The sequence below is a fragment of the Elephantulus edwardii genome, unplaced genomic scaffold (genome assembly GCF_000299155.1).
Source record: "Elephantulus edwardii isolate Elephantulus edwardi_28Jun2011 unplaced genomic scaffold, EleEdw1.0 scaffold00005, whole genome shotgun sequence".
In the NCBI taxonomy this organism is placed as follows: Eukaryota; Metazoa; Chordata; class Mammalia; order Macroscelidea; family Macroscelididae; genus Elephantulus; species Elephantulus edwardii.
Genome location: NW_006399755.1, coordinates 22,932,367 through 22,956,343, shown reverse-complemented (window position 1 = coordinate 22,956,343; position 23,977 = coordinate 22,932,367). Strand labels below are relative to the sequence as shown.

General features: G+C 39.7%; 1 protein-coding gene across 1 annotated transcript in view; it reads left to right on the top strand.

Annotated features, from left to right (window-relative positions):
* The window catches only part of LOC102861781 (cAMP-specific 3',5'-cyclic phosphodiesterase 4B-like), a 639,297-nt gene that overhangs the window by 590,365 nt on the left and 24,955 nt on the right, over positions 1–23,977 (top strand). Inside the window, exon 6 of the mRNA XM_006879759.1 lies at positions 3,701–3,813. Coding sequence (XP_006879821.1) covers positions 3,701–3,813 — 113 coding nt within the window. The remainder of the gene's footprint in view (positions 1–3,700; positions 3,814–23,977) is intronic.

Here is a 23,977-nt window from a genome sequence, read left to right as displayed (position 1 = left end):
ATTATATATTATTCCCTTCTAATCTTTACCACACTCTTCCTAACCCTTAAATGCCAGAGCTTTAATAGTTTTCACATGTACTGATCATCCACTAAAAATTAGCTTCCTTTCCAAGCACTGTATAAGCTTTTTCTCATTCCACCCATTTATAATTGTATGAGGTAAAGCTTTTCATCATTATGTTACAGGTGTTGGAAATTACGGTTCAGGCAGTGATAGATCAGAAGGTCAAAATACCTGAATCTTAACGTTAAATCTAGGGCACTTAACATAGCACTATAGTGGTCCAGTGCTAAGAAGTTTGCTGCCAAAGCCACACCGTTTGAATCCACCAGCAGCTCTATCTGAGAGATAGTCAGTCTCCTCCCATGTGATTTACTGTCTGTAAAACCCCTCTAGTGTGCCAGAGATGAGTCAGTAGCAGCGAGCAAGTGAGTGACAGATGTAGTGAATTCTGGTGTCAGTCTATAGAGAGTCCTGTTGCTAACTCAAAGGCAGGGCCACTCTGATGGTTTGAATCCACCAGCACCTCTGAGAAAGAAAATGAGCACATTCCTCCTGTGTGATTTATAGTCTCTGAATAGTGTCAGCTATGAATTGGTGCCAACTCTATAGTGATGAATTTTTTTAGTTTATAGATGTACTGTTCAGCTTTAAATGCCTATAAGTATGTGTACATTGCTTGGATAGCATCTTTAGTTCTCATTCTTTCAAGTGTTTCCTGAATCTCTGCTAGGTACCAAAGAGTCGTTGCATGGTAAAAATTGCTATAGCGCTTAGTTGCTCATTAAAAGGCTGGAGGTAGAATTATCCAGAGGTTCCTCAAAGTCAAGTTCCAGAAGTCTACTCCCCAAAATAACTCTCTGTAAACTTTTTGGAGCTTAGCTTTGCTCTTGTACACCAAAGGTTACCATGAGTCAGAATCTACTCCATAGCAACTGGTCTACCCCTGCGCTAGTGGTAAGGAGCAGTGCTGCCAACCCAAAGCCATGCAGTTTGAATCCACCAGCTGCTCCACAGGGGAAAGATGGGCAGTCTTCTCTCAGGCAATTTACTGTTTCTGAAAACCTGCTAGAGGGTCAGCTCTGAATTGGCCTCATCTTGATGGTACACAACAACAGCTGCATCAAGAATTGGATCTGGTACTAAAGCTGGAATATTGTTGAGTGGAGGACAGTTCTCAGCTACACTAGTTATTTTGGTTTCTGTTTGGCTCATGCCTCCCGTAAATGTTTTATGTTCCCCCTATAGCCTTCCCATTCTGGTGTCCCTGTATGCTTGTCTTCACCTAGTAACTGTGATAAGAAAACTGGCAGGCTTACCTGTAAGTTCATGTATTATGGGACGCAAAGGGTGTCTTGATTATAGGCTAAGAATTTAGGAAGTAACAAATCCTTGTAACTTAAAAAAAACACACACACACACAAAAACCAAAACCAACCCAACCAAAAAAAAGGGTGGTTGGTAAAAATGAGAGGGAAATAGAATAAGGTTCTGTCACAGCCATTGGCTAGACATGAATGTCTCACTTTTGTGCCAACTCTAAAGGACCCATGTGCTTGTTTTGTGTAATACAGACAATGAACAAGCTGTGGTGGAAACACTGCTTTGGTGTTTCTTTGAAGATTCCATCATTTTTCGTGCTTCTGTTATGATTACTATATTTCCTTTTTCATCCTTAAGTGGAAATCAGATCCTTTTCCTTTTCACGAAGGAGAAACATGATATATCATCTTACAGTCATTTTGCATATCAGCCAACTCAAAAGGCTCTGAGTAAGCTGCTTACTCCTCACTGTCCTGGTTGATTCTCTCAGTTACAGAGAACCACAGGTTGTGATGTGGAAGATACCAAGGTAATAAAACCTGAGTAGTTGGGAAGTGGTTGGGCTCTTTCTTTTATTAGAGGCAAGGAATGAGGATGGGAGGGCTCTGTCTCTTCAGAAAAGCTTGCCTTGAAAGAAGAGTTCTTTCAGAAGGAGACAGAGGAGCCAGGGGGTGTCTGGGAGGCACTAGTGAATAAGAGGAGTTTCTTCATCTTGGGACATCATCGCAAAATTGAAAAGGAAGAAAGGAGAGAAGGTATGTGCAAGTCTGGCTTGAAATGAGCTTTGCTAATAACACTTCAATTCTTCTCTGCAGTTTTTGAGGAGTGTGAAAAAGAAAAAATAGGGAGGAAGTCACCTCCAGTGGTTTTGTGGCTTTTTAAGTATGACGTACAGGATATTGAGCTTTAACCCCTGTTTATCTTGAAGTGTTGGCACATTTTGAAGCAGACAAAGCACCTATTCTTTGAAATGTGCATTTGTAGCTAAATGATTCCAGTCTCTTGCAATTACTCTTGTTTATTTCCTTTTTTGCTTCAAGGATCTGATTGCTACACACATGAAATTATTCAAATAATAATTAAAAGCTATGTGGCCTGTATAAGTACATGAACCCCCCCCCCATTCTCTTGCTACTAGGCCACCAGAGTTCCAATAAATCTGACAGAGATGTAATAGGGTTTTTTTTCCTTTATACTAGAACTCTATACAAGATTCTGTAAATTAAGTACTTTGTTACTGCTTTAGGAACCCAATGCTAGTAAATACTGAGTTGAGTTTTATAAAGGCTAAATGAGTTCATGATTCTATAGAAAACTAGCAAAAAGGAACCAGTTTTCAAGAGAACAACATCCATTAATTCCACCAACGAAGTTTTGGATATAAATTGACATCTTGTGGCCATTTAAAGAGAGTTTCAATCACCTAGCAGAAATATGGTCTTGGAAACAGACTTTTAGGGGTAGTCAAGGTGGGGGTGGAATGACCATTGTGAAATCTGGCCAGAAAAAAAAAAAAGTCTAGCTCCTGGAGTGACAAATCCCAGCCCCCACCCAGCTTTAATCAAATTGGAAATCTTTAGCTTTCACATCTGGCTCCACCTGAAAGTCCGGTTCAGAATTTCTCTGTGATCCTGGCGCTCAGAAAAGGGAAGTTTTAGCTTTGTTTAGTATCACAAGAGTGCAGGACTTTCAGGCCAGTGAATGTATTCACGTAAAACCCCAGACAGTTTCTCTTAAAGTCTTGTTGGAAAGACCTCATTTCGAGCCTCATTAACAGAGGGGCTCAGAGGAGGGGAGGAATAGCGAAGTGCCTTACTTGGGCTGGTCTGTGTTTGCCAGATGAAAAGTTACTTGAGCATGCACCACGTAACCGTGAAACACCGCCACCCCCCGCAACTGCCCTGCTCTGTACGCGTCCTTTAGAAGAAAAGCAAAATGGGAAAACGCTTTCCTCACTTCTATAGACGGCAAACACTCAGAAATGACATCACGCACCCCAAAGAGCCCCGGGATGACTAAGGCAGAGGGAGCCTGAGAAACCGCCCCGCGCTTCTTTAGTTTTAGGGCACAAATATGCAGATGAGCGTGTAAGAGACTCCCCGCCTTCTTCCTCCGAGGAAGTTTCTTGGTAGATCACTGACACCTCATCCAGGCAGGAGGGGTGAAAACTTGGCACCGGCCCTCGCGGGCAAAGCACCACGGTGATTTGTTCTCCTGATCGACAGAGCTGGAAGGAAGGAGTCTGCGGCGCAAATAATGAAGGAGCTCGGTGGCACCTTCAGTAGCGCGGGGATCAGCGGCGGCAGCAGCCACTCGGCTATGGACAGCCTGCAGCCGCTCCAGCCTAACTACATGTCTGTGTGTTTGTTTGCAGAAGAATCTTATCAAAAATTAGCAATGGAAACGCTGGAGGAACTAGACTGGTGTCTAGACCAGCTTGAGACCATACAGACCTACCGCTCTGTCAGCGAGATGGCCTCGAACAAGGTAAGAGAGCACCGTTTGATCCATGTATGTGGGAGCTCCCCCGGCCTCTGCGGCAGGGACCGCGGATGTAGGAATAATGTGTATATATGCTCACTCATTTCTCTCGGGATTTTTGGTTGCAAAGTCCCATTCTTTGTAGGTCTCTTGATGCCACAGCAGAACTTTAAAATCTACAACTAGTTCTTTCATTCCCAGGAGTCAAACTTTAAGTGATGCTCTTTGGAATATGTTAAAGCTGTATGTCCTGTATAAAGTTTGCAAGTCACTGCACAAAAGAAAATGCCTTTTTTGAGAAATAACCGTCAAGAAGCTGAAATGTGAATGAATCAGTAGAGTGAGATTTATACCCTGTTCTACTGCAATCAGATGTCACATGTCTATTTTTTTACCTTTATTTTCCTTTTTTTAAAAATAAATAAATAAATAAATAAAACCTTCCATCTATCAGTGAGAGAAAAATGACTGAAGATTGGCAAATTCTGTCTGTGAAGCAGGATATTCAGGCATTTTTCTATCATTTCTTTTATGTTGCTAGCATGATGGATGGGGGCAGGGGGAGAGAGAGAATCACACCACATGTCTTGTCCCTAAAAGAGTTGTTTGTTTGTTTTGTTTTGTTTTTTGTTTTTTTAAAGTTTGCTGGTTTTCAGAGTAGACATTTGAAACTGAGTTGCCCGACTAATGCAAAAGAATGGTTTTATTAACAATCTCCAGAAAAATCTTACTTTTGAAGTGCTTTGATCATCCATCATTCTATCATTTGTTGCAGTAACTCCTGGACTTAGAGTACTAATTTATACAGTGAGAGTCCTTATCTTGTTTTGTTTTCCTTGGAGAATTCATATATATATATAAAGCCTTTGCTCTACACCTTTGTAAGTACATGTTTTCAGAGCCCCCACCAGCCTAGCCTTAGGTGCTGTCTCATTTTTTTATGGGGCTGGGAAGAAGTTCGGCTCATCACCTGCCAACATGCCCTCTCCAGCCTGAGGCTTATGGGGAAGAGCTCCTCTTCTCCCTCTATCTTGTGGTTAAAAGCATCACCTTTCTTGTGCACATGATCTGAGCAGGGGAAGCAATGGGTCCTCATGGTCCTGAAGGGCTCTTCTTTGGGAATTCATTGTCTTTGGATTATTAGTTGAAAGAGTGAAAATCAGTGTCTTTCTGAAGTTTAGAGTTTAAGGTGGGAGAATAAAAGGAAACATTTGAGATTCAACTACCTAACTGCCTTTCTTTCTTTTTTTTTTTTAATTCCCTGAAACTCTAAATGAAAGGCTGAATTCAGGGATTTTCCAGGCTGTTGTAAAACTCAACCCTCAACCAACTCCTTCCTCAATGTTTTCAAGCTAAACTGAGTAACTTCTCTAAAACACACTGAACTCTATGGATAGGGGTTTTCACATATGAGTTAACCTACTTTGAAATAGTAACAGCTGCTCTTTCCTCTGCATTTTGTGGACACTGGTGCACAGGGCTTTGTGCAACCGATAGGTACAATATTTGGAGGTATTTTTCCCCTCATTTTTCTCACAGGGGACCTTGTGAACTATTTTTCATAAGTTACCAAGCTAAAGTAGGCTGCTGATTCCAGGAAGAGGAAAAGAAAATTCAACGAGAAACTGCAAATTGTCGTTACATTTCTGTTTGAGTGTTGATAGGTTATAGCCATCTAACCAAGTTTGTGTCTGGAGTGCTGAAACTAGACACTGACTGTATCAATCTTCCAGTTTTACTGAAAGTAATTTCTTATTCAATCAAGTAGTTAATACAGCTCTGAGGTCATGAATAATGTAGGTCCTGGTGACAATTCCAACCACTTGAGTCTTCCGCTCCTTTTTTATGGGATGGTGTGCAGGAAGCAATGAAAGTTGAATAGCTCTAGGCCTAACGAAAGGGCTAAGCCTTACTGCTGACACACTTAGCAGGAGTAGAAGGCTGTAGCCTCGCCTGTCTTCTAGCCCTGCAGTGGAACGGTTGTAGGGCAAAGCGATAATCTTGCTTGAATAATGCCTAAGCTGAAAGCTAAAGCCAGCTTCAGCTTTAAAAAACAGACATTTTACTGAGGTGCGTTTTTTTAAAAGTCTTGATTATTCAAATCATTAGTAAGTTTAATGCTTGTGTCAGTTTCATAGTATGTGGCATATGTATTATATAATGCAAACTTTTTTGTGCGGATGACAAAAAGAAGTTGAGGTACAGTAGTTTATAGAGGATTTTTAGTTCTTTCTCAATTAAGTGACTATTGAGTTATGTTTGCAAACCCTGAATTTATCTAAGTATGCTGATTGGAGAGCTTGTGATATACTCGAGGGATATTTGAGTACTACAGATCTGCTAGTCTACATGCAAATAATAGAGAGTTGATTACATTTGGAAGAGGAAAAAGAACAAGTCATTTTCTCATAGTTACTTCATCTGGATAGGGTGGTATTGTGTTATTAACTCTTATATTTTAAAGACAACTGAGTTATGCAATTATCTTAACTAACTCTCCCAACTATGCTTTAGAACCCATGGTAATAGACAGGAATTTATAACTTACAAAATAATCTTCTCCTTGGTCAAAGTTTCCCAGATCCTTTCAAGCCAACCCCAGGTGAATTGGAATGCCAAAGTGTCAGAGAAAGATACACTCGGATGGGTTGATATTGGAGAATCTTTTCCCCAAGGATTATTGTTGTTGTTGTTGTTATGTGCCGTCGAGTCGTTTCCGACTCATAGCGACCCTATGTACAACAGCCCTAAACCCTGCTCTATCCTGTGCCAATCGCACTGCCTCTGACACACCCATTCCGATTACCCCAGTCACTGAATCAATTAATCTCATAGAGGGTCTTCCCCTCTTGCACCGTCCCTCCACCCTCCTAAGCATGACGTCCCTCTCCAAAGATCTGTCCCTCCTTGCAACATGCCCAAGGTATGTCAGACGAAGCCCCAGAATCCTTGCTTCCAAGGAGTAGTTTGGTTTAACCCTCTCCAGGATGAATCTGTTTGCCAAGGATTATAGAGACATTAAAAAAAAAATCCAGCAGGATTTTTAGAAGGCGATGGCTTTGATTTGGAAATAAAAGACTGTCTAGGGAATTTTCTGCAGCTGTTTTGTTTAACAACAGAGCAGCACACTTATTCATTAATTTTTTTCGTTTCAACTTTTGTCACTTTCGGAGTCAGAATTGTTTTATACTTCAATGAAATGCATCAGAAAATTAGTTCCTCAGTAGAAAAACAGTCAAGATGTTTTCAAAACAGGATGCTTTGCCTCTGCAATATAAAAAAGAGGAACGGAAAGAGAAACAGTGTAGAAAGGAAGAAAGCGAGTAGGCGCAGCAGGATCCCCGGCCCAGCAACAGCATAAACAGTGACCTGTCTTCCTGACCTTCACTGTGGCTCAGTTCCTGACCTCCTGTCACCAAAGCCAATCCACGTCATTGGATGAGGATAGGAGGAATGGCACAGCTGCTGTTAGGGTGACTAGAATTTCCTGTCTCCTTCCTGACAGACGCAGTCAGAAAAAGTACAGAGTTGCAACCACAGTGGTGAGGGAGGACCCACACAGAACACCACTCCTGGTGAAGCAGAGTTGTGACTAGCCACTGGGGCTGTCTCTTTCCCCGTTTTACTAAGAATCATAATCTCTTCCCTAGAATTTTCAGGTGGAAGTTGTCAAAGAGATCCTTTATACCCTGCAGGTTAGCTGTTTCTCAAAAGATGAATGTGATGTGGTATTTGATATGAAGTTATGTTTAAGCCAATCACATCATCAAGTGTGGTGTCATGAAGGTTGGTGGCACCGCAGTGTGGTAATTCGTGGTAACATTCCCTCCATGTTCCAGAACATGTAGATGTTTTAGCAATGCTCATTATCCTACCAATCACAGAATGATACGTGATAAATAGAGTTGTAAATTACTTCTGTATGAATAGTAACAACAGAATTGTTTCATTAAACCTTTGTATATTATTAGTTAATTATAAATAACTGAGATGAAACATTTACATTTTTTATTCCTTTTCTTTAATTTCTATTTCACCTCAAGAAGTTACCTACAAAGACTCACAAATAATAATCCTCATAAGGTTATAGCTCAAACATGCGGGAATTTGACAAAGCTGACAAGTATCAAACCATGGGCAGCATTGAAAACAGTGCATGAGCAGATGAAGCCACCCGATTCATAGTGTTCTTGTGGTAGATTGGTAATGAAAGCCCTGACTAGAGTGAATTAGAAGGATCAAGCCCCTAGTGACTACAAACTAGCCCCCAAAAGTGGAACTCTGATTAACACAGCCATCAGGAGTTTCATTCAACTCAAAGACTATACCTTTCTAGTCCTTAGTATCCAACAGTAACTCCAAAGGAGAAACAAGGGCAATCTCCAGTTCCATTTACAGCCTCTGAACCCCAATGGAATATTAACTGTTCCATCCCACTACAATGAGTAGTTTTTTAAGACTCCCGTAGATTTCAAATATCTTTGCTCTAGGGTCATTTTGGTGCGGTGCAAAGATTTGAGCTCTACTCATTGGAAGCAGGAGTGGCATCCCCTTCCTTAAACAACATGCCTCTGGCAACTCAGAACTTTGATGAATGATGATAGATATAGGCAGGCTTCAAGGCCTTATATTCATAGGGTTGCTATGAGTCATGCTCAATGGCAATCAACAACAGTTGAAGATAGTGCTGCATTCTGTTGTTGTAAAGAGCAATTTTAAAATGAAAATACTTTCTTTAGAATGAAGCATTAGAATCTGTTGTTATTATTGCCATCCAATAGAGTCAAACCCATGGCAGTCCCATGTGTCTGGAGTCGAAGTACTCCAGAGTTTATGAAAGAAACCTACAAGACCACAATGAAAGAGAACTGGTTATTTTCCCTCCCTTGAAGTGGCACGAAGTTAGCTACAGATAGCATCACAGGAGCAGTGAATTTTCCTGGCTTCACAGGTTTATTTTTCTAGTACTTCAGGTGCAGCCATGGTGGAGTTCTGACTGTGCTCTTGTATAGGGAATATAATGGGGCGGGGAGGATTAAATCACACAATTCGGTCAACCTAGAGCCACTTGAGACCCTGGGTTCCTAATACGGAAATATATCATAACAGGCTAATGAGTCTAAGTTTGGGTGAATCATTTTTCATATAACTGGATGAATGCTCAATGTTGTTGTTTAGCGTCGAGTCAACACGACTCATAGCGACCCTATGAACAAAAGGCCTGAAGCCTTTCTATAACTATTGTCATTTATCAAAGTTCATAGAGTTTCCAGAGACATGTTGTTTAGGAAGTGGATTCCACTGCTATAGCTATAGGAAAACTTGGATTTCAACAGAACAGGAAGGGAGTACATCTAATTGACCAACAAGCTTATCAGATAATTCTTCCAGGAAGATGGTAGGCAAGTAACCAATTAATAATTTTGCACCTAATTAAGTGATCTGATTAGAGCAGTGCAATCCGTAGGACAAGTAGTATGTTTTGCCTAGACCCTGTCCCTCCCCCATGGTGCAGTGATGAAACACTCACTTGCTAATTAAAAGACCAGTGGTTTGGATCCACAGCTTACTCCACAGGAGAAAACTGTGATTGTCTGGTTCTGTAAATCATAGCCTTGAAAACCCTATGGGATTTCTCCACTTTGTCCTGTAAGATCACTGCAGTGGTGTTGACTCATAGCAACAGATTTACTGCTTTAAAATGCTCCTTGACTAGTCTTCCTCCAGCAGAACTTTACCCAAGAGGTGAGGTGAGGGGCCTCTTGGGCCAACGAGATAGCTTGTGTTCTCCTTTCTAAATCACACTTTTGCTTCTATAGGACTCCCTAAATTTTCCCAAATGGCTTTAAACTCACTCCTGGAGTCTGTAAGAGTCTCTTCCCTGGATGTACTCCAGGGACCACCACACTTATGCTTGAGGCACAGCTGATAGACAGTGCTTTGGGGTGAAGTACAGTTGTGTGAATGACCTCGGGCATATAGGCCATGGCTGAAGGTGCCCACAGACATACACGTGAGGTCCCTGGCAGAGTTGTCAGTGATGTTAAGTTGATTCTGACTCACAGAGATGCCATGTAACAGAGTCATAATTGGGGACTGCCTTTTTTTTTTAAAAAAAAATGAATTTAGATGTATTGAAATTTCCTAAAATTCTCTAACATTCTCCAATTTTACATAAGGTAATAACTTTTTTCAAGAAGCTTTAGTCTAGCCTTAAATTTCCTTTCTTCTCACCCATAAGTAAAAATCTCTGGTGGTCTAATGGTAAGACGCTGTGCTGCAGTCTTGAAAGCAAGTGGTTTGAATCCATCAGCTGCTCCATGTGAGGATGGGCAATCTCTTTATGTGCAATTTACTTCCTCTGAAAATGCTCTGGAGAGTCAGATAGGGGTTGGTTCTGACTCAGTGGCACAGAATAACAATGATTCTTACTAACATTTGAAGTTTATTTCCATGTGAATGCCTGGAACAATTTCCCCCAAACAATGACTTTTCCAATGCATGCAACACATGTGTAAGACTCAGTTACTACTGCAGTAACAATATTTACATTCGGAAAATGTCCTATCAGTAGTGGCATCCACTTCCTTGCCCTTGGAAACTCCATAAACCTTGATAAATGTTGATAGTCATAGCAGGGCTTCAAGCCTTTTGTTCATTGGGTCACTATGAGTTGTGCTCTACTTGAAGGCAGTCAACAGCAACGACATAGCAAGCAGGCCGTTTTCCTTGAACTTTGTCTTCAAACAAAGATGAATGTGTTGATTAACTGTGTTTTAAAATGTAACATCATTTCTTCAGTTACTCTTTCCTTGACAAAATAGAGGTAGTTGTTGAACACATAATTCACTTACTTGTCAGTTTGCTGTTTTGTGGTGGCTTGCTTACCTCTATGATGCTAAGAGCTCTGTCAGTGGTTTTTCAAATACCAGGAGGATCATCCTTGGTGGACTAACAATCTGCAATGTCCAGATGACAGTACTGTTACTGAAAATGAAGACAACTTGAAGCATTTAACTGATGATGTTCAAAGACTTCAGCTTTCAGTATGGATTATACCTTAAAGAACCCAAAGATACAGCTGGACCAGTTAGCAAGATCATGATAAATTGGACAAGGATTGAAATTGTAAACAATTTTAATTTTTCTTGAATCTACAATCAACACCAATAGAAGCGGAACTGCAGAAATAAAAGGGCATATAGCATTGGACAGAGCTGCTGCATACAATCTCTTTAAAGCATTAAAAAAGAAAAGCTGAAACTCTAAAGGCCAAGGTGTGATTGACCCAAGTTCAGTGGGTCATAAGCATGTAAAGCTCGACAAAGAGTAAGGAAGACTGTGATAAAAATGATCTGTTTGAATTATGCTATTGGCAAAGATTATCAACTCTATAGTAGACTTCCAGAAAAATACACAATTCCGCCTGGGAAGCAGGATAGCCAGAACCCAGAATGCTGTTTGGAAGCAAGGATGATGAGACTTCATCTCCTGTCCATTGGACAGGCTTATCAGGAGGAACCAGTCCTCAGAGAAGCATATTATGAGAAAAACCATAAGCTCAAACAAACTATCAGAACAACCATAAGCTCTGAAAAAACACTGAGTGTACGGATGGCATAGAACCGAGCAGTGTTGCATTCTGTTGTATAAGAGGGGCACCATGAGTTAGAACCAACTTGAGGACACTGAACAGCAGGAACAACTAAGTATTTTTACTTCTAATCTTAGAGACATTTAGGAAGCTTAGTTTATTTACTGCTTTGTAGTAAATATAACTGGGAATTTATCTTGGTTAATTTAAAGGCACACATAGAGAGGTATTGACGGAACTATTTCTTTAATAACCCAGGATTTCTACCAGCTCACTTAAAAGTCCCCAAGGGAGCAAATACATAAAAGGCAAACAGGGAAAAAGGGGAAATTATAAAACCATTATTATAGAATGAGAATGAGGATCCAAGGCGGTGGGAGGGTGGAACCAGAGGGGTGAGGATGTGCAGGGGGGTGGGGGTTAATCGTAGGGTTGCACAATTTGATGGGGGGTGGATAAAGGAAGTGGGAAAGATCCAATGTGAAAAACAATGTATTCTAACTCTGCAAAGAAACCAGTATAAATTTTTTTAGAAAAAGAGAGAGATCAATTACCTCTGATTGCAGCTCCTCTGATAGGCTGATGAACAAGCTTTACAGTTTCAACATCTGATAAATAAGTTATTTCTTAAGAGGAGTCATCTTTTTTCCCACATGAAAGAAAAATCAGATAATTATATTTAAAGTGTCAAACAGAAATCTAGATAGAACACTAGTTTTGAAAAATAGATTCCAAGACATTTATGGGATAAATGTTTGATTTCCTTATGTGACTTTGTATTTTAGTATGTTGCCTTCTTAAAGTCTCACAAGCCCTATACCTTTTTTTAGTCCTTAGACAAAAGTCAAAGGGGAATTCCTCTTAACACTATTAGGCCAAAACATTTGAATTTTAAGTAAAAAAGGTGCTCAACAGGTAGAGATAGATCTCTTCCCCATTCTCACTACACAAACTAGAGGATGCCATGGCAAACTCAGTTCACATTTAATGGTTTTTCACACTCTCGAAGGCTCCATGCCAATTGTCTATGTGCTTCCCTGCACATCCTTCCACTTGAGCATTCTTCAGGGACCTGCCAGCCCCTCTCTGTCTTGCCCACTTGTACGTGATGTTTTCCTCAACTGGTGCCAAACTGTTTAGTCTGTTTGGGTATTTTACTGTAACTTCCTTTGTGTGATTGATTTTAAAGTAGCCAAGTGCTTCCACAAAGAAAAGATTGTTAAGCTATTTAGAAATGAAGAAGACAGTTAAACTCCCATTCCTTTTGTTTATGTTTTAGGAAGTGCCTGATTCTCTTTGAGAAGTGGCTGATAATATTTTTCTCTTTATGGAGTAAAGTTTAAAAGTTATAAATCATGTGATTCTGCCCATCAGTCACCACATATTTCCTTCTGTTAACTGCTTGGCAGTTTTAAAGTGCACCACTGTGGAAATGTGAGTGATTAACATTTAGAGAACATACAGAGAATAAAACACATCTTCATGGCTCAGTCACTTGCATCGCTTCATTTTACTTTTTAGTTGTTCACAGCATGGTAACTCCTTAAGTGATCCCTAAACACTTTAAATGGTCAGGTTACTTTTTCCAGCAACAGAGTCATGTAATTTTAAGATTTTATCCTCTCATAATTGAAACGACTCTGTGGATAATTTATTTCCACCTTTTCTTGGTCAATATCTCCTCATGTAATTCATTCCTATTATAAATGTTTTTAATGACTATATATTATTCTGTTATATATACTTGATAATACTACAATTAATTTATAATGACTACTTTTTTATCATTTGAACTTTTCTTTATCTCTGATTATTAGGTTAGATTCCCACAAATCAAATTTATGAGTTAATGAATATGAATGAGTGTTTTCAAAGTTTCTGCTAGTTCTAGCCAAAATATAAGCAGTCAAAAATTCTGCTATTAGTATATCCATTTCAATTTTTCTGTTTCTTTCTTTCTTTGATAAATGGAAGGTGCTAAATTGGAGTGTTTTTATTAGTTGTTGAAAAGAATAGAATAGCCAGTAGGGATTCTCGCTGTTACTCTAGCAGAATTGAGTTTTCTATTTGTTGCCCTGGTGTCAATCCCAATTCATGACAGCCCTCAGGTCTGCAGAGTAGAACTGCTCCGTGGAGTTTTCAAAGCTGTGACTTTTGGGAAGCATATCTCTGAGTCTGTCCCCAAGGTGAGTCTGAATTGCCATCTTTTTAATTAGTAGTCCAATTCTTAACCAGTCATACTGCTCCGAGAACCCATCCTGCTAGCTGAGTAATTAGAATCAAGATGACTCTCTTGGTTTGCTTCTTTCCTTACCCCAGAATATTCCTGCCCATTTAGTGAGTGAGACTCTCCCAATTTGAGTATGGTTTCTTAAGGTTGCATTATCAATAACCTGTTGAGTGTGAAGTCCATAGGATACTGTGCTACCATCTCAAAGGCCATGCCTCTCTGCTGGTTCAAACCCATTAGCACTTCGTGTGGACAAAGATGGACAATCTCTTCCTGCAAGAGCCCAAGAATTCCACTGGAAGATCAGCCATGAGTCAATTCCAGCAAACGAGCAATGAGAGAAAGAGAATAAGGTTATGTTCAGCTGTGCTTGCAGTACATGGTTAGAAACAATCAGTGAAATGATTTAGTAAACATTTACATCAAACTTCATTTAGATTACATGAATATAAAATATATGCTAAGCTGACTTTTGGGATTTGTAGATTCTGAGCTAAGGCAGATATTAGAAATATTTTACCATAAAATACTGATAAATTCTGAACAATTAGTCTAATTACTTAAATGAGATAATATGAGAAGAAGGAACAAAGAAAAGAAAATGACTTGGAGAAAAATTGATCACACTAACACAATGTTTACTAAGAGAAAATATCCCATGCCTAAAAGATATGTGATGATCATGATTTAACTTAATTAGTATCAACCCAGGGATGTGTTCTGTCTCCATACCTTTTCAACCTGTATGCAGAACAGATTATCTGGGAGGCTGGGCTCTATGAGGAGAAATGTGGGGTCAGGATTGGTGGAAGATCTATCAACAATCTGCGTTATGCAGATGACACAACCCTGCTTGCTGAAACTGAGGAGGACCTGAAGCGCTTGCTGCAGAGGGTCAAGGACTGCAGCCTTCAATATGGATTGAGGCACAATGTCAAGAAGACAAAGATTCTCACCACTGGACCAATTGGCAACGTCAGGATGGATGGTGAAGAAACTGAGTTTGTTCACAGCTTTAGTTTGCTTGGCTTGACAGTCAGCACTCTTGGCAGCAGTAGCCAGGAAATTAAAAGACATATTGCAATGGGAAAGTCTGCTGTTAGGGACCTTTCCAAAGTTCTGAAGAGCAATGGTGTCTCTTTGGAGGCTAACATGCGTCTGATATCGGCCATGGTCATTGCAATCATTTGTTATGCATCAGAGAGTTGGACAATGACAAGGGAGGATAGAAGGAGACTTGATGCCTTGGAGCTGTGGTGCTGGAGAAGAATATTGAGGGTACCCTGGACTGCTAGGAAAACAAACAGATTCATCCTGGAGAGGCTTAAACCAGACTGCTCCTTGGAGTCAAGGATTCTGAGGCTTCGTCTAACATACTTTGGTCATGTTGTAAGGAGGGACTGGTCCTTGGAGAGGGACATCATGCTGGGGAGGGTGGAGGGACAGCGCAGGAGCGGAAGGTCCTGTGTGAGGTGGATTGATTCAGTGACTGGGGTAATCAGGATGAGTATGTCGGAGACAGTGAGATTGGCACAGGATAGAGCAGAGTTTAGGGCTGTTGTACATAGGGTCGCTATGAGTTGCAAGTGACTCGATGGCACATAACAACAACAACCGCTGTATCAACCCAGTGCTAATAGTTGATATTATTGAATAAGACAATATTTTTAAAAGTAAGAAACTGGAGAAATGTCTTGATTGGGTGAGCAAGCTTGGCACTTTGATGACTGGACTATGACATAGAAAACTTGGATTGTGAGACAATATTTCACAGGAAATTGCCCAGAGGAAAAACTGCTTACGAGCCAGGAGAGTCATTTGAGTATGAGGAAGGAGTTGACAGATGAAAAAATAGACTAAAATGTTAGGAGCGCCTGTTGATTGTAATAGCAGACTTCCAATTTTCTTTCTGCTCTTGACGTCAGAAGCTCTGCTGAAAACCTGGTTTAAGTGTAACAGTGAGAGTTTCATTACCACCTGAGAATGAATGCAGATCTTTAAACACTTGTCCTGCCCTGCATACTCACCTCCTCAATCTCTGGACATTTAAAAAAAAGAAAAAGAAAATTTCCCCTTGACTTAAGTACGTCACCAGATTCTATGTTATGAACTTGCTCCAGATAAAACAGAATTCTTGGCTTTCTCTTTGAAATCCTGCCTTGACTATTCTGGATTTCATCGGATTTCCATAGCCCATCCTCTTTTGTGCCTTATAACTTAATACTTCAGCTAGCATTTTAATTAGCTGTGGTTTTATTTATATCTATTGAATAAATAAATGCAAGCTCTTCAAGGCCTGAGATAAGGCCTGAGATAAAGTTGTTGTTTTTTTTTTTAGATAAAGTTTTTAATTTGTTAACACTTCACATTTGTTTATAGTACTTAGTGCTTCAGAATGTCAAGGGAGCATACATAGCTCTATTTCTTACCACCTACACACCTGGTAACCAGAAGGCTGAAGTTTTAAGTCTACCTTACTAAAAAAAAATAATAATTATAATAAAATCAGCCTTTGGAAATCCTGTGGAACAGAGTTCAACACCAACACATATGGGTTTATTAAGAATCTCAGTCCACTCCGTCAACTGATTGATCAGGCTGTAGTGTATACCTTCGAATTATAACCCATCCATGTCTGACTCTCACACAGGTTTTTGGAGACAGTAAATCATATGGGAGGCATTACTCATCTTTTGTCTAACTGCTGGTATATTGAAACTGTGTTGGTTTGGATTAGCATTTCAACTCATTACCACTAGGCCACCAGATCTCTCTGGCTGATGAGGGAGTGGGGGAGGGTGGAATGTAAAGAAAATGAAAGGTTGTGTCAGATAATGGTAGTTGACTTCTGGTCTAGTTTCTTTTAAGAAATTCTCAGTAGTCCTACTTAATTTGAAAATTCAAAAGTGTCATTTGACCTGAAGACTTTCCATAGACCAGCTGCATTTGCCCAAGGCCAGGGTCCCTCATGACCTCACTGATGGGCACAGCACAATACTGAAGATGGGTTGATTTTATTGATAGCATTTTCAAAAGAAACTTAAATTCAAACAACATCCTTAGACTGTGCAGAGTTAAGGTACATTTGCAGTGTGCTTTTTCGTTTCCATTTAATGGTGAGAAATCAGGGACTTTCTGATGGGTCACTAATGAAATGAAAGCCAACCCTAACTGGCTATCCCACGCACAGCCCACGAAGAGGCAATTTAGCCAGCCAGATGCTCCCCATTTACCAAGCTGAAAGGGCACAGTGCCCTCCTTGCCTATAGCCCCTGTCCATTGTGATTGCTACTGCCAACTGCAGTCTGTAATTGAGTCAGAATGATTTAGATATATCTGTGCTCTGCCAATGTCAGTGAGTATGTTGCTCTTGGCCAGACACAAACATTATTTGTGTTCTTGACAGGGTGAGCTGCCACTGAATTTCCCTGTTTTATTTGAACACATTCAGGATCTGGTTACACCAATTTTGTTTGCGTGTTAATTCATTAGGTGGAAGTGTCCTTGATTCTAGCCCACCAATTTACCAGTATTGTTTTATAAACATTTTGAAATAAATATCATTTTATTCCAAATAATCTGAGGTTTTTTTTTTTTATTTTACTTCATTAAAAACAGTTTTTGACTGATAGGCTTCTTTTTTTTTCTGTATAGCTATTCAGACAAGGCTGCTGTCTAATGCTGTGTATGTCTGGAGTAGTTAAATTTTCAAACTAAGAAGATATTTCAAGGAAGAATTCTTCCCTGTTAGTAAAGTCTTTAAAATTAATAACTTTGCCCAAAGCATTAACAACAACAACAACAAAATCCTAGCCAAACTTTGATTACAGATGCTAATATTTCTGCAAAGTTAGGGAGGTATATTGTGTTAAAATATGAACCTTTCATCTTTAAAGGTAATAAAAGATGAGGAGACATTCATTAGAGAGAATCTGAGAAAGATTTTGCCCATTTTTTTTTGGGGGGGGAGCAGTGGTCTCCATTTACCTGGGAACTCTGGTGGTCTAGTCTGAACTGAATTACCTTGTTAATCTAAAGACCACAATTGTGTTTCAAACCTAACAACAACCCCAAAGGTGAAAGAAGGACAGTCTCTTCTCATATATTTAACAGCCTCAGAAACCCTCTGGAAGGTCAGGTACGAGCGGTTCGGACTCAACGGCAGTGAATTGAGTTGTTTTGTTTATGTGTACATTAAAAACTGCTTGGGGATCTTGTTAACACAAAAATTCTAATTAAAGGTAAAAAGGCAAGTTTTGAGCAGGAACTCAAACCAGAATGAACCAGTTCCAAAAACAAATGATTGAGAAGTAAAAATTAAAGGAAAATCTATACGGTTTATTTGTTATACATTCCTTGCAGAATTCATTGCTTAACAAAACATCACAGAATTTTAAACCTAGAGATAGACCAAAGTTCCTTCTTATTTTTCTGACCTCAGTTTTAGAGTTGCCTTTTGAAGAGGCCTTCTCTGATTAGCCCTAACTCAGCAGCTTCTTTGTTTTATGATTTGCTATCACAATGCATTATTTCTGGTTTATTGTCAAACTTGATTTTATTCATCTTCTCCACTAAACTCTAAAGTTCTTACGGACATGGTTGCCAATTGAGAAAAATATGCCCAGTTTCTCAAACTGCATAACAGTGTTGTATAATATTGAATCAGAACTGACCCATAGCTGACCCTCCATCAGGTTTTCAGAAGTAAATTGCACCGGAACAGACTGCTTATTCTTCTCCCATGGAGCAATTAGTGGATTCGAACCACCTGCCTTTGGGTTTGCAGCACAGCTTCTTACCACTCATCCACCAGAGCTCGATGTTATAATAGTTCATGTTCATTTCCATACTTAGTTGGATATTTCTCTGATCCCAAGTCGTGTTATTATGGTATTCAATTTACTTGGAGTCTTCTTTGTGCTTTCAGGACCCACTGGCAAGCCAGTAACCAGTATCCTGTCAACTTCTTGTATGAACTATGTGGTCAACTCTGAAACCACCTTTAGAACTCTCCTGGGAACCCAGCAATTTATCATTGTATCTCCAGTATTAAGAACAGCTGTAGGAATACAGTATATAAAGTTGCTGCTGCTAACGGAAAAGTTGGCCGTTCAAATCCACTGACTATCCAAAGGGAGAAAGATGAGCAATCTCTTTTCATAAGGTTTATAAACTCAGAAACTTGATGGGGCAAGGGTGTTCTATGAGTCAGAAATCACTAGACAGAAGAGGATTTGGGGTATTGGCATACTGTTGTTTTTGTTGTTGTTGTTGTGTACTGTAGAGTTGGAAATGACCCATAGCTTGACACTCTGGCGGGTGTTCAGAGGCAGTTAATCACACAGGAGGAGATTGTCCTTACTTCTCCAGCAGAGCAGCTGGTAGCCTCAAAGGACGTGCCTTCAGGATTGCAATGCAGCTTCTTGCCATTAGGCCACCAGAGTTCTTTTGGCATACAGTAGGCATTCATTAAATATTTGTTGAATCAGGATCAAATATGTTGTGAGTGGTAAATCCATTAGAGCCCAGGAACCGTCTCTACTACAGACAGGTACTTGCCATGTTTAATTTTGTCTTTCTGATTGGTAAGTTGGAAGTTGGCTATCACCCACTCTTTAGTTCTCTTAAGGGCAGTGAAAGCTCATTCTCCCTGAGCCCTCTCTGATATTCAAAGTCAGATAATAGAGAACTGGTTTCCAGGGCCTTTCCACAAACAACTGGGAGGTATAGGAGTTTTTGTTTAACACTGAGGTCGTCGGCTTACCTTTCCCTTAAAAACTATCTTGTGGATAAGAAATAGAAGTCTTCTAATGACTGGCAATGACTGAGAATGACAGAAGGACTGGTGTCTTTGAGCTGTGGTGCTGGACAAGAGTATTAAACATACTGTTTGACAGAGAGTGAAACTGAATTTCTCCTTAGAGGCTAGGATTTTGAAGCTCCGACTCACATCCTTTGGGCATGTGGCCAGGAGGGACATATCCTTAGAGAAGGACATCATGTTTGGAAAGGTGGAAGGATAGAACAATAGAGGAAGACCCAGGATGAGATGGATTGACATGATTACTGGGGAGATGTGATTAGGTGTGCCAGTGAGACTGGCTTATGATTAGTCAGGGTTGGACCCTATGTTGGACATAGATAGGGTCGCTATGAGTTGCAGGTCATTTGAAGACACATGACAACAACAGTGATTGACAGTGACTGGTCAACGCAGCCATGAGCACATGTTGTGTCACAGCTCAGCGACTCTCCATATCTGTTGTTGTCTAGAGAATCACACAACATGCTCATCTGGCCACTGATTAGTTATTGTTTACATTCATACATAGAAGTGAAGTCAGACTGCTCTTACTGTAACCACATCTTCAGCTCATTCATATGTGTGTTAACAGATTGACCTCAGCTCTAGAAATCTGGACAAAATGCATATTTGGTGCAATTGTGCTCTTGTTAGTAGGTATAGACTCTTTCAAATGTGGAAGCTTTTTAATCACTATGTTGAGTTCCAAGGGTTCTACTAGACTGAAGGAATAGGTTAAGTCAACGAAGCATGACTGGAGTTTTACGACAGCAGAGTTTCTCAAAAGTGACCTTGATGTAATAACTCTTGAATATGAGGAAATTTTGAGTTATGGTTTTTTGTTTGCCAGGCTTCATCTATCTTTCTGGCAATTCTGGTTTACACTCCTTAGTCTGGTGAATAATCTATTGTCAACCAGCCAGCCTGAACGTCTGTGAGTAACTTATGTGTCACTTAATCCACATGACATGGAGTTGTATCACACTCACAGCAGCATATTATGGTAATTCTGTACTTAATTGTATAAGCTGCTGTCAACAATGAAAAGAAAGAGTTTAGATGCTGCAGAGCTAACTGAAACCTCCACCCAACTCCAAACCCAAAGTAAAGGATGTCATTAGATCATTTTAAAATTCAGAGACCAAATGTTGCTCCCTTGTGGACAACTCTGTGGAATGAAGAGCACCTACCTATTAAGTCTTCTGTTTTAAAACTAGAAACACTGAGTATCCCAGCAACTCAACAAAGTGCGGAGGTTCTTGGAATAGGTAACCATCTGGTGGTGAAAACTGAAGTTCAGTCTATTTCTACACTCAATTGTACATTCACCCAATCCTCTGTCTGTTAGGATGTTATCTTTGTTGCATTAGAGTCATCTTTGTGCTTTTTATGACCCCACTAAGGTACACTGACAAATGTGATAATGGTTACCCAGCGTGGACAGTGTTTGGTGGAGCTCCCTGAAACAAGCTTAAAAGCAGGAGTGGCATCCACTTCCAAAATAGCTTGCTTCTGGCAACCCAATGAACGTGGAGAAACTGTGAAAGTTATGCAAACATTCAGGTCTTTCATTAGAGGGTCGCTGTAAGTCATCTACGACTCAATGGCATTTAACAACAACAACAACAACAAGGTAAGCAGAAGACCTAATGTGGCCAACTCTCAAACTATATGAGTTTTTAGGAACTCAAGAAGCCTGTATACATTTGGGATACAATCTTGCTTAAAGCATACAGCCCATGGCAAAATATGGTAGCCAATAATAGATAGGGGAATCCTGAGATAGCAGTTGTTAAAACATTTCACAGCTAATCAAGAAGTTAGTGGTTCAAGTCTCCAGTTTCTCCTTAGGAGGAAGGTGTGTCAGTCTGCTTTCATAGAGATTTATAACTTTGGAAATCCTTTGAATCAGTTCTACTTTATTCTGTAAGGTCTCTGTGAAACAGAATCAGTTCAATGATAGTGAGTTTATAGTTTGTAAGCATAAGAAAACCAAAAGGTTATCCAAGTATAACTGTAAGTTGTATATAAGATTAAAATACTCAAGACTACTGATTTTCACAGTTTATGGTTTACAGAGATATTAAAACTTCAAATAGCTTATCTCGAGTTGTGCAGGTATTTCAGAGAAAGTTCTGTTAACCTACTTCCAGAAAAGCAGCCATTGAAAATCCAGTGGCTCACAGCTCTCTCCTGACACATGGGATCCTCATTAGTCAGTGTTGATGTGGTGACAATGGGCAGCTGTATGGCTAACATACAGGCAGTATGTTAAGGCCGCATCTGACTTAAGGACAACTCTGGCTGGCACTCTGTTATATAAACTTGCCTTTATTTTGGAAAGATTTGCAAAAAGTCCTTAATCACGAGCACCTTCACTTGTTCACATGCAGCTTTTAAATCCTTGAGGAGTCTGTTAATCCTTTTCTTACACAAAAGGATAATTGTGTGTGTTGTTGTTGTTATGTGCCATCAAATCTCCTACAACTCATAGCGACCCGGTATACAATAGCTCTGAAGCCTGCCCTGTCCTGAACCAGTCTCACTGACTATGTATGATACACCTAACCCCATTGCCGTATTTACTGTATCAATCCATTTTATCCAGGGTCTTACTCTCCTGGGCTGTCCCTCCACCCTTCCAAGCATGATGTCCTTCTCTAAGGACCGGTCCCTCCAGGTCACATGCCTAAATTATGTAAGACAGAGCTTCAAAATCCTAGCCTCCAAGGAGAAACTTGGTTCCACCCTCTCTAAAGAGAGATGTATTTGTTTTCTTGGCAGTCCATGGTATGTTCAAGATTCTTCTCTAACACCAGAACTCAAAGACATCAATTCTTCTTCTATCATCCTTAGTCATTGTACAGCTCTCTGATGCATAGCAAGTAATTGCAGATATAATCATGTATACTTGCTATTAATTATGTACAAAGAAGTTCTGATGATGTAGTCTCTGAGGAGTTGTACTATTAACGTAGAGTTGGCACTATCTGGTGGTTAAAATCCACAAGCAGCTCCATTTGTAAAAGGTGGGCAGTCTCCTCCCCCTGAGATTTACAGCTTCCTGAATATATATATATATAAACCAAAATATATAAATGCAATTCCTTACCATAGAACTCCTCTTTAAATGGATAGTAGTGAGTAAGGAGTTATGCTGCAAAGCTGCTCTGCAGGAGCAAGATGTGCAGTCTTCTTCTATGTGATTTATAGCCTCGGAAAACCCGCTGGAGGGTCAGCTGTGAGTGGATTCTGACTCAACAGCACATTGTAATAACAAAGTAGTTGAAAAGACAACTATAGTAACTTTTTTATAGCTCCCCTATAAAATGGAAACTTTTGAAGGGAATACTTAGGACTGAATTTAAAGTAACCCGGGAGATATTATTCAAACTGAAAATAGAAATCAGTTTTCAAAGAGAATCATGACAAATTCTTATGGAATTAGGAAAAGAAAGTAGGGTGTTTGGTGAGTGAGTTCTGTGTAATTGCTTTTGAGTCAGATGTGAAGGTTATTACATATAAGTTCTGTTTTCTGCTGATCAAAAGAGGATACTGGGATTGATATGATCCAGGTTAAAATTTCTAATACAAGACATTGTATAGCTTTCAGCTGTGAAATGCTTAAAAAAAAACCTTAGTAATCTGCTTTGGAATTACATTAACTATCGTATGCCTTGAAACTTGACATTAAATATTTACCATCATGACTACATAGAAAATGTTGTAGAAGGCTTAAACAAACAAATATAAAGCTAAGTAGAGTATTTTGATTTTTCTGAGTTTCTTTGATCATTCATACTAGCTATTCAGGGGAAGATTCTGTTGTATTTAATTACTGGGGCAGCAACCCCCAACTGCCCAAGTTATTTTTTTCCCTGATCACTTTATATTTACAGCCTGATTAAAGGAAAGGTAGGGGCATGTAAAATGAACTTATGATGCTCTAAGAACAGCCTCAGGTCCTAGCGTATTTCTTACCTGAAGACCGAAGTTTCTGTTAAGAAGAAAAGGTTTGAAAATCTAAAAAGTGGCAGTGCCTCTAAACCTGATAGATAACAAAGAATACATGATTACGAAATCCATTCTTTTTATAAGTTTACAGTAAATATGTACTGTTCATTTTAAGTTCAAATTTAACTCAAGATCTTAAATTTTTATTTGTTCAGTCTAGTAATTCTGTGTGTATCTGTGTGTATGAGTGTGTGCAGAGAGAGAGGTGCTAAAGATGTAAGGGCTGTGGATAAAGGGTTCAGCTGCTAACTAAAAACTGGTTGGTTCAAATCCACCAGCAATGCATCTGTTTCTGTAAACATTTATTACCTTGAAATTCCAGTTTTTAAGATATGCTCTTGATTCTGCAGATTGACTCTGGATTCTTCACATATCCTCAATCCTCTTGTGACAGTATCAGTTTTATAGCAATGTGTTTGGTACATGCTCACATGCATACAAAGAAAATAGATGCAGGCCTAATTGCACAGTGGTTGAGCTACTGGTTCAGTTACTAACTAAAAGATTGTCAGTTCAAACTCACCAGTAT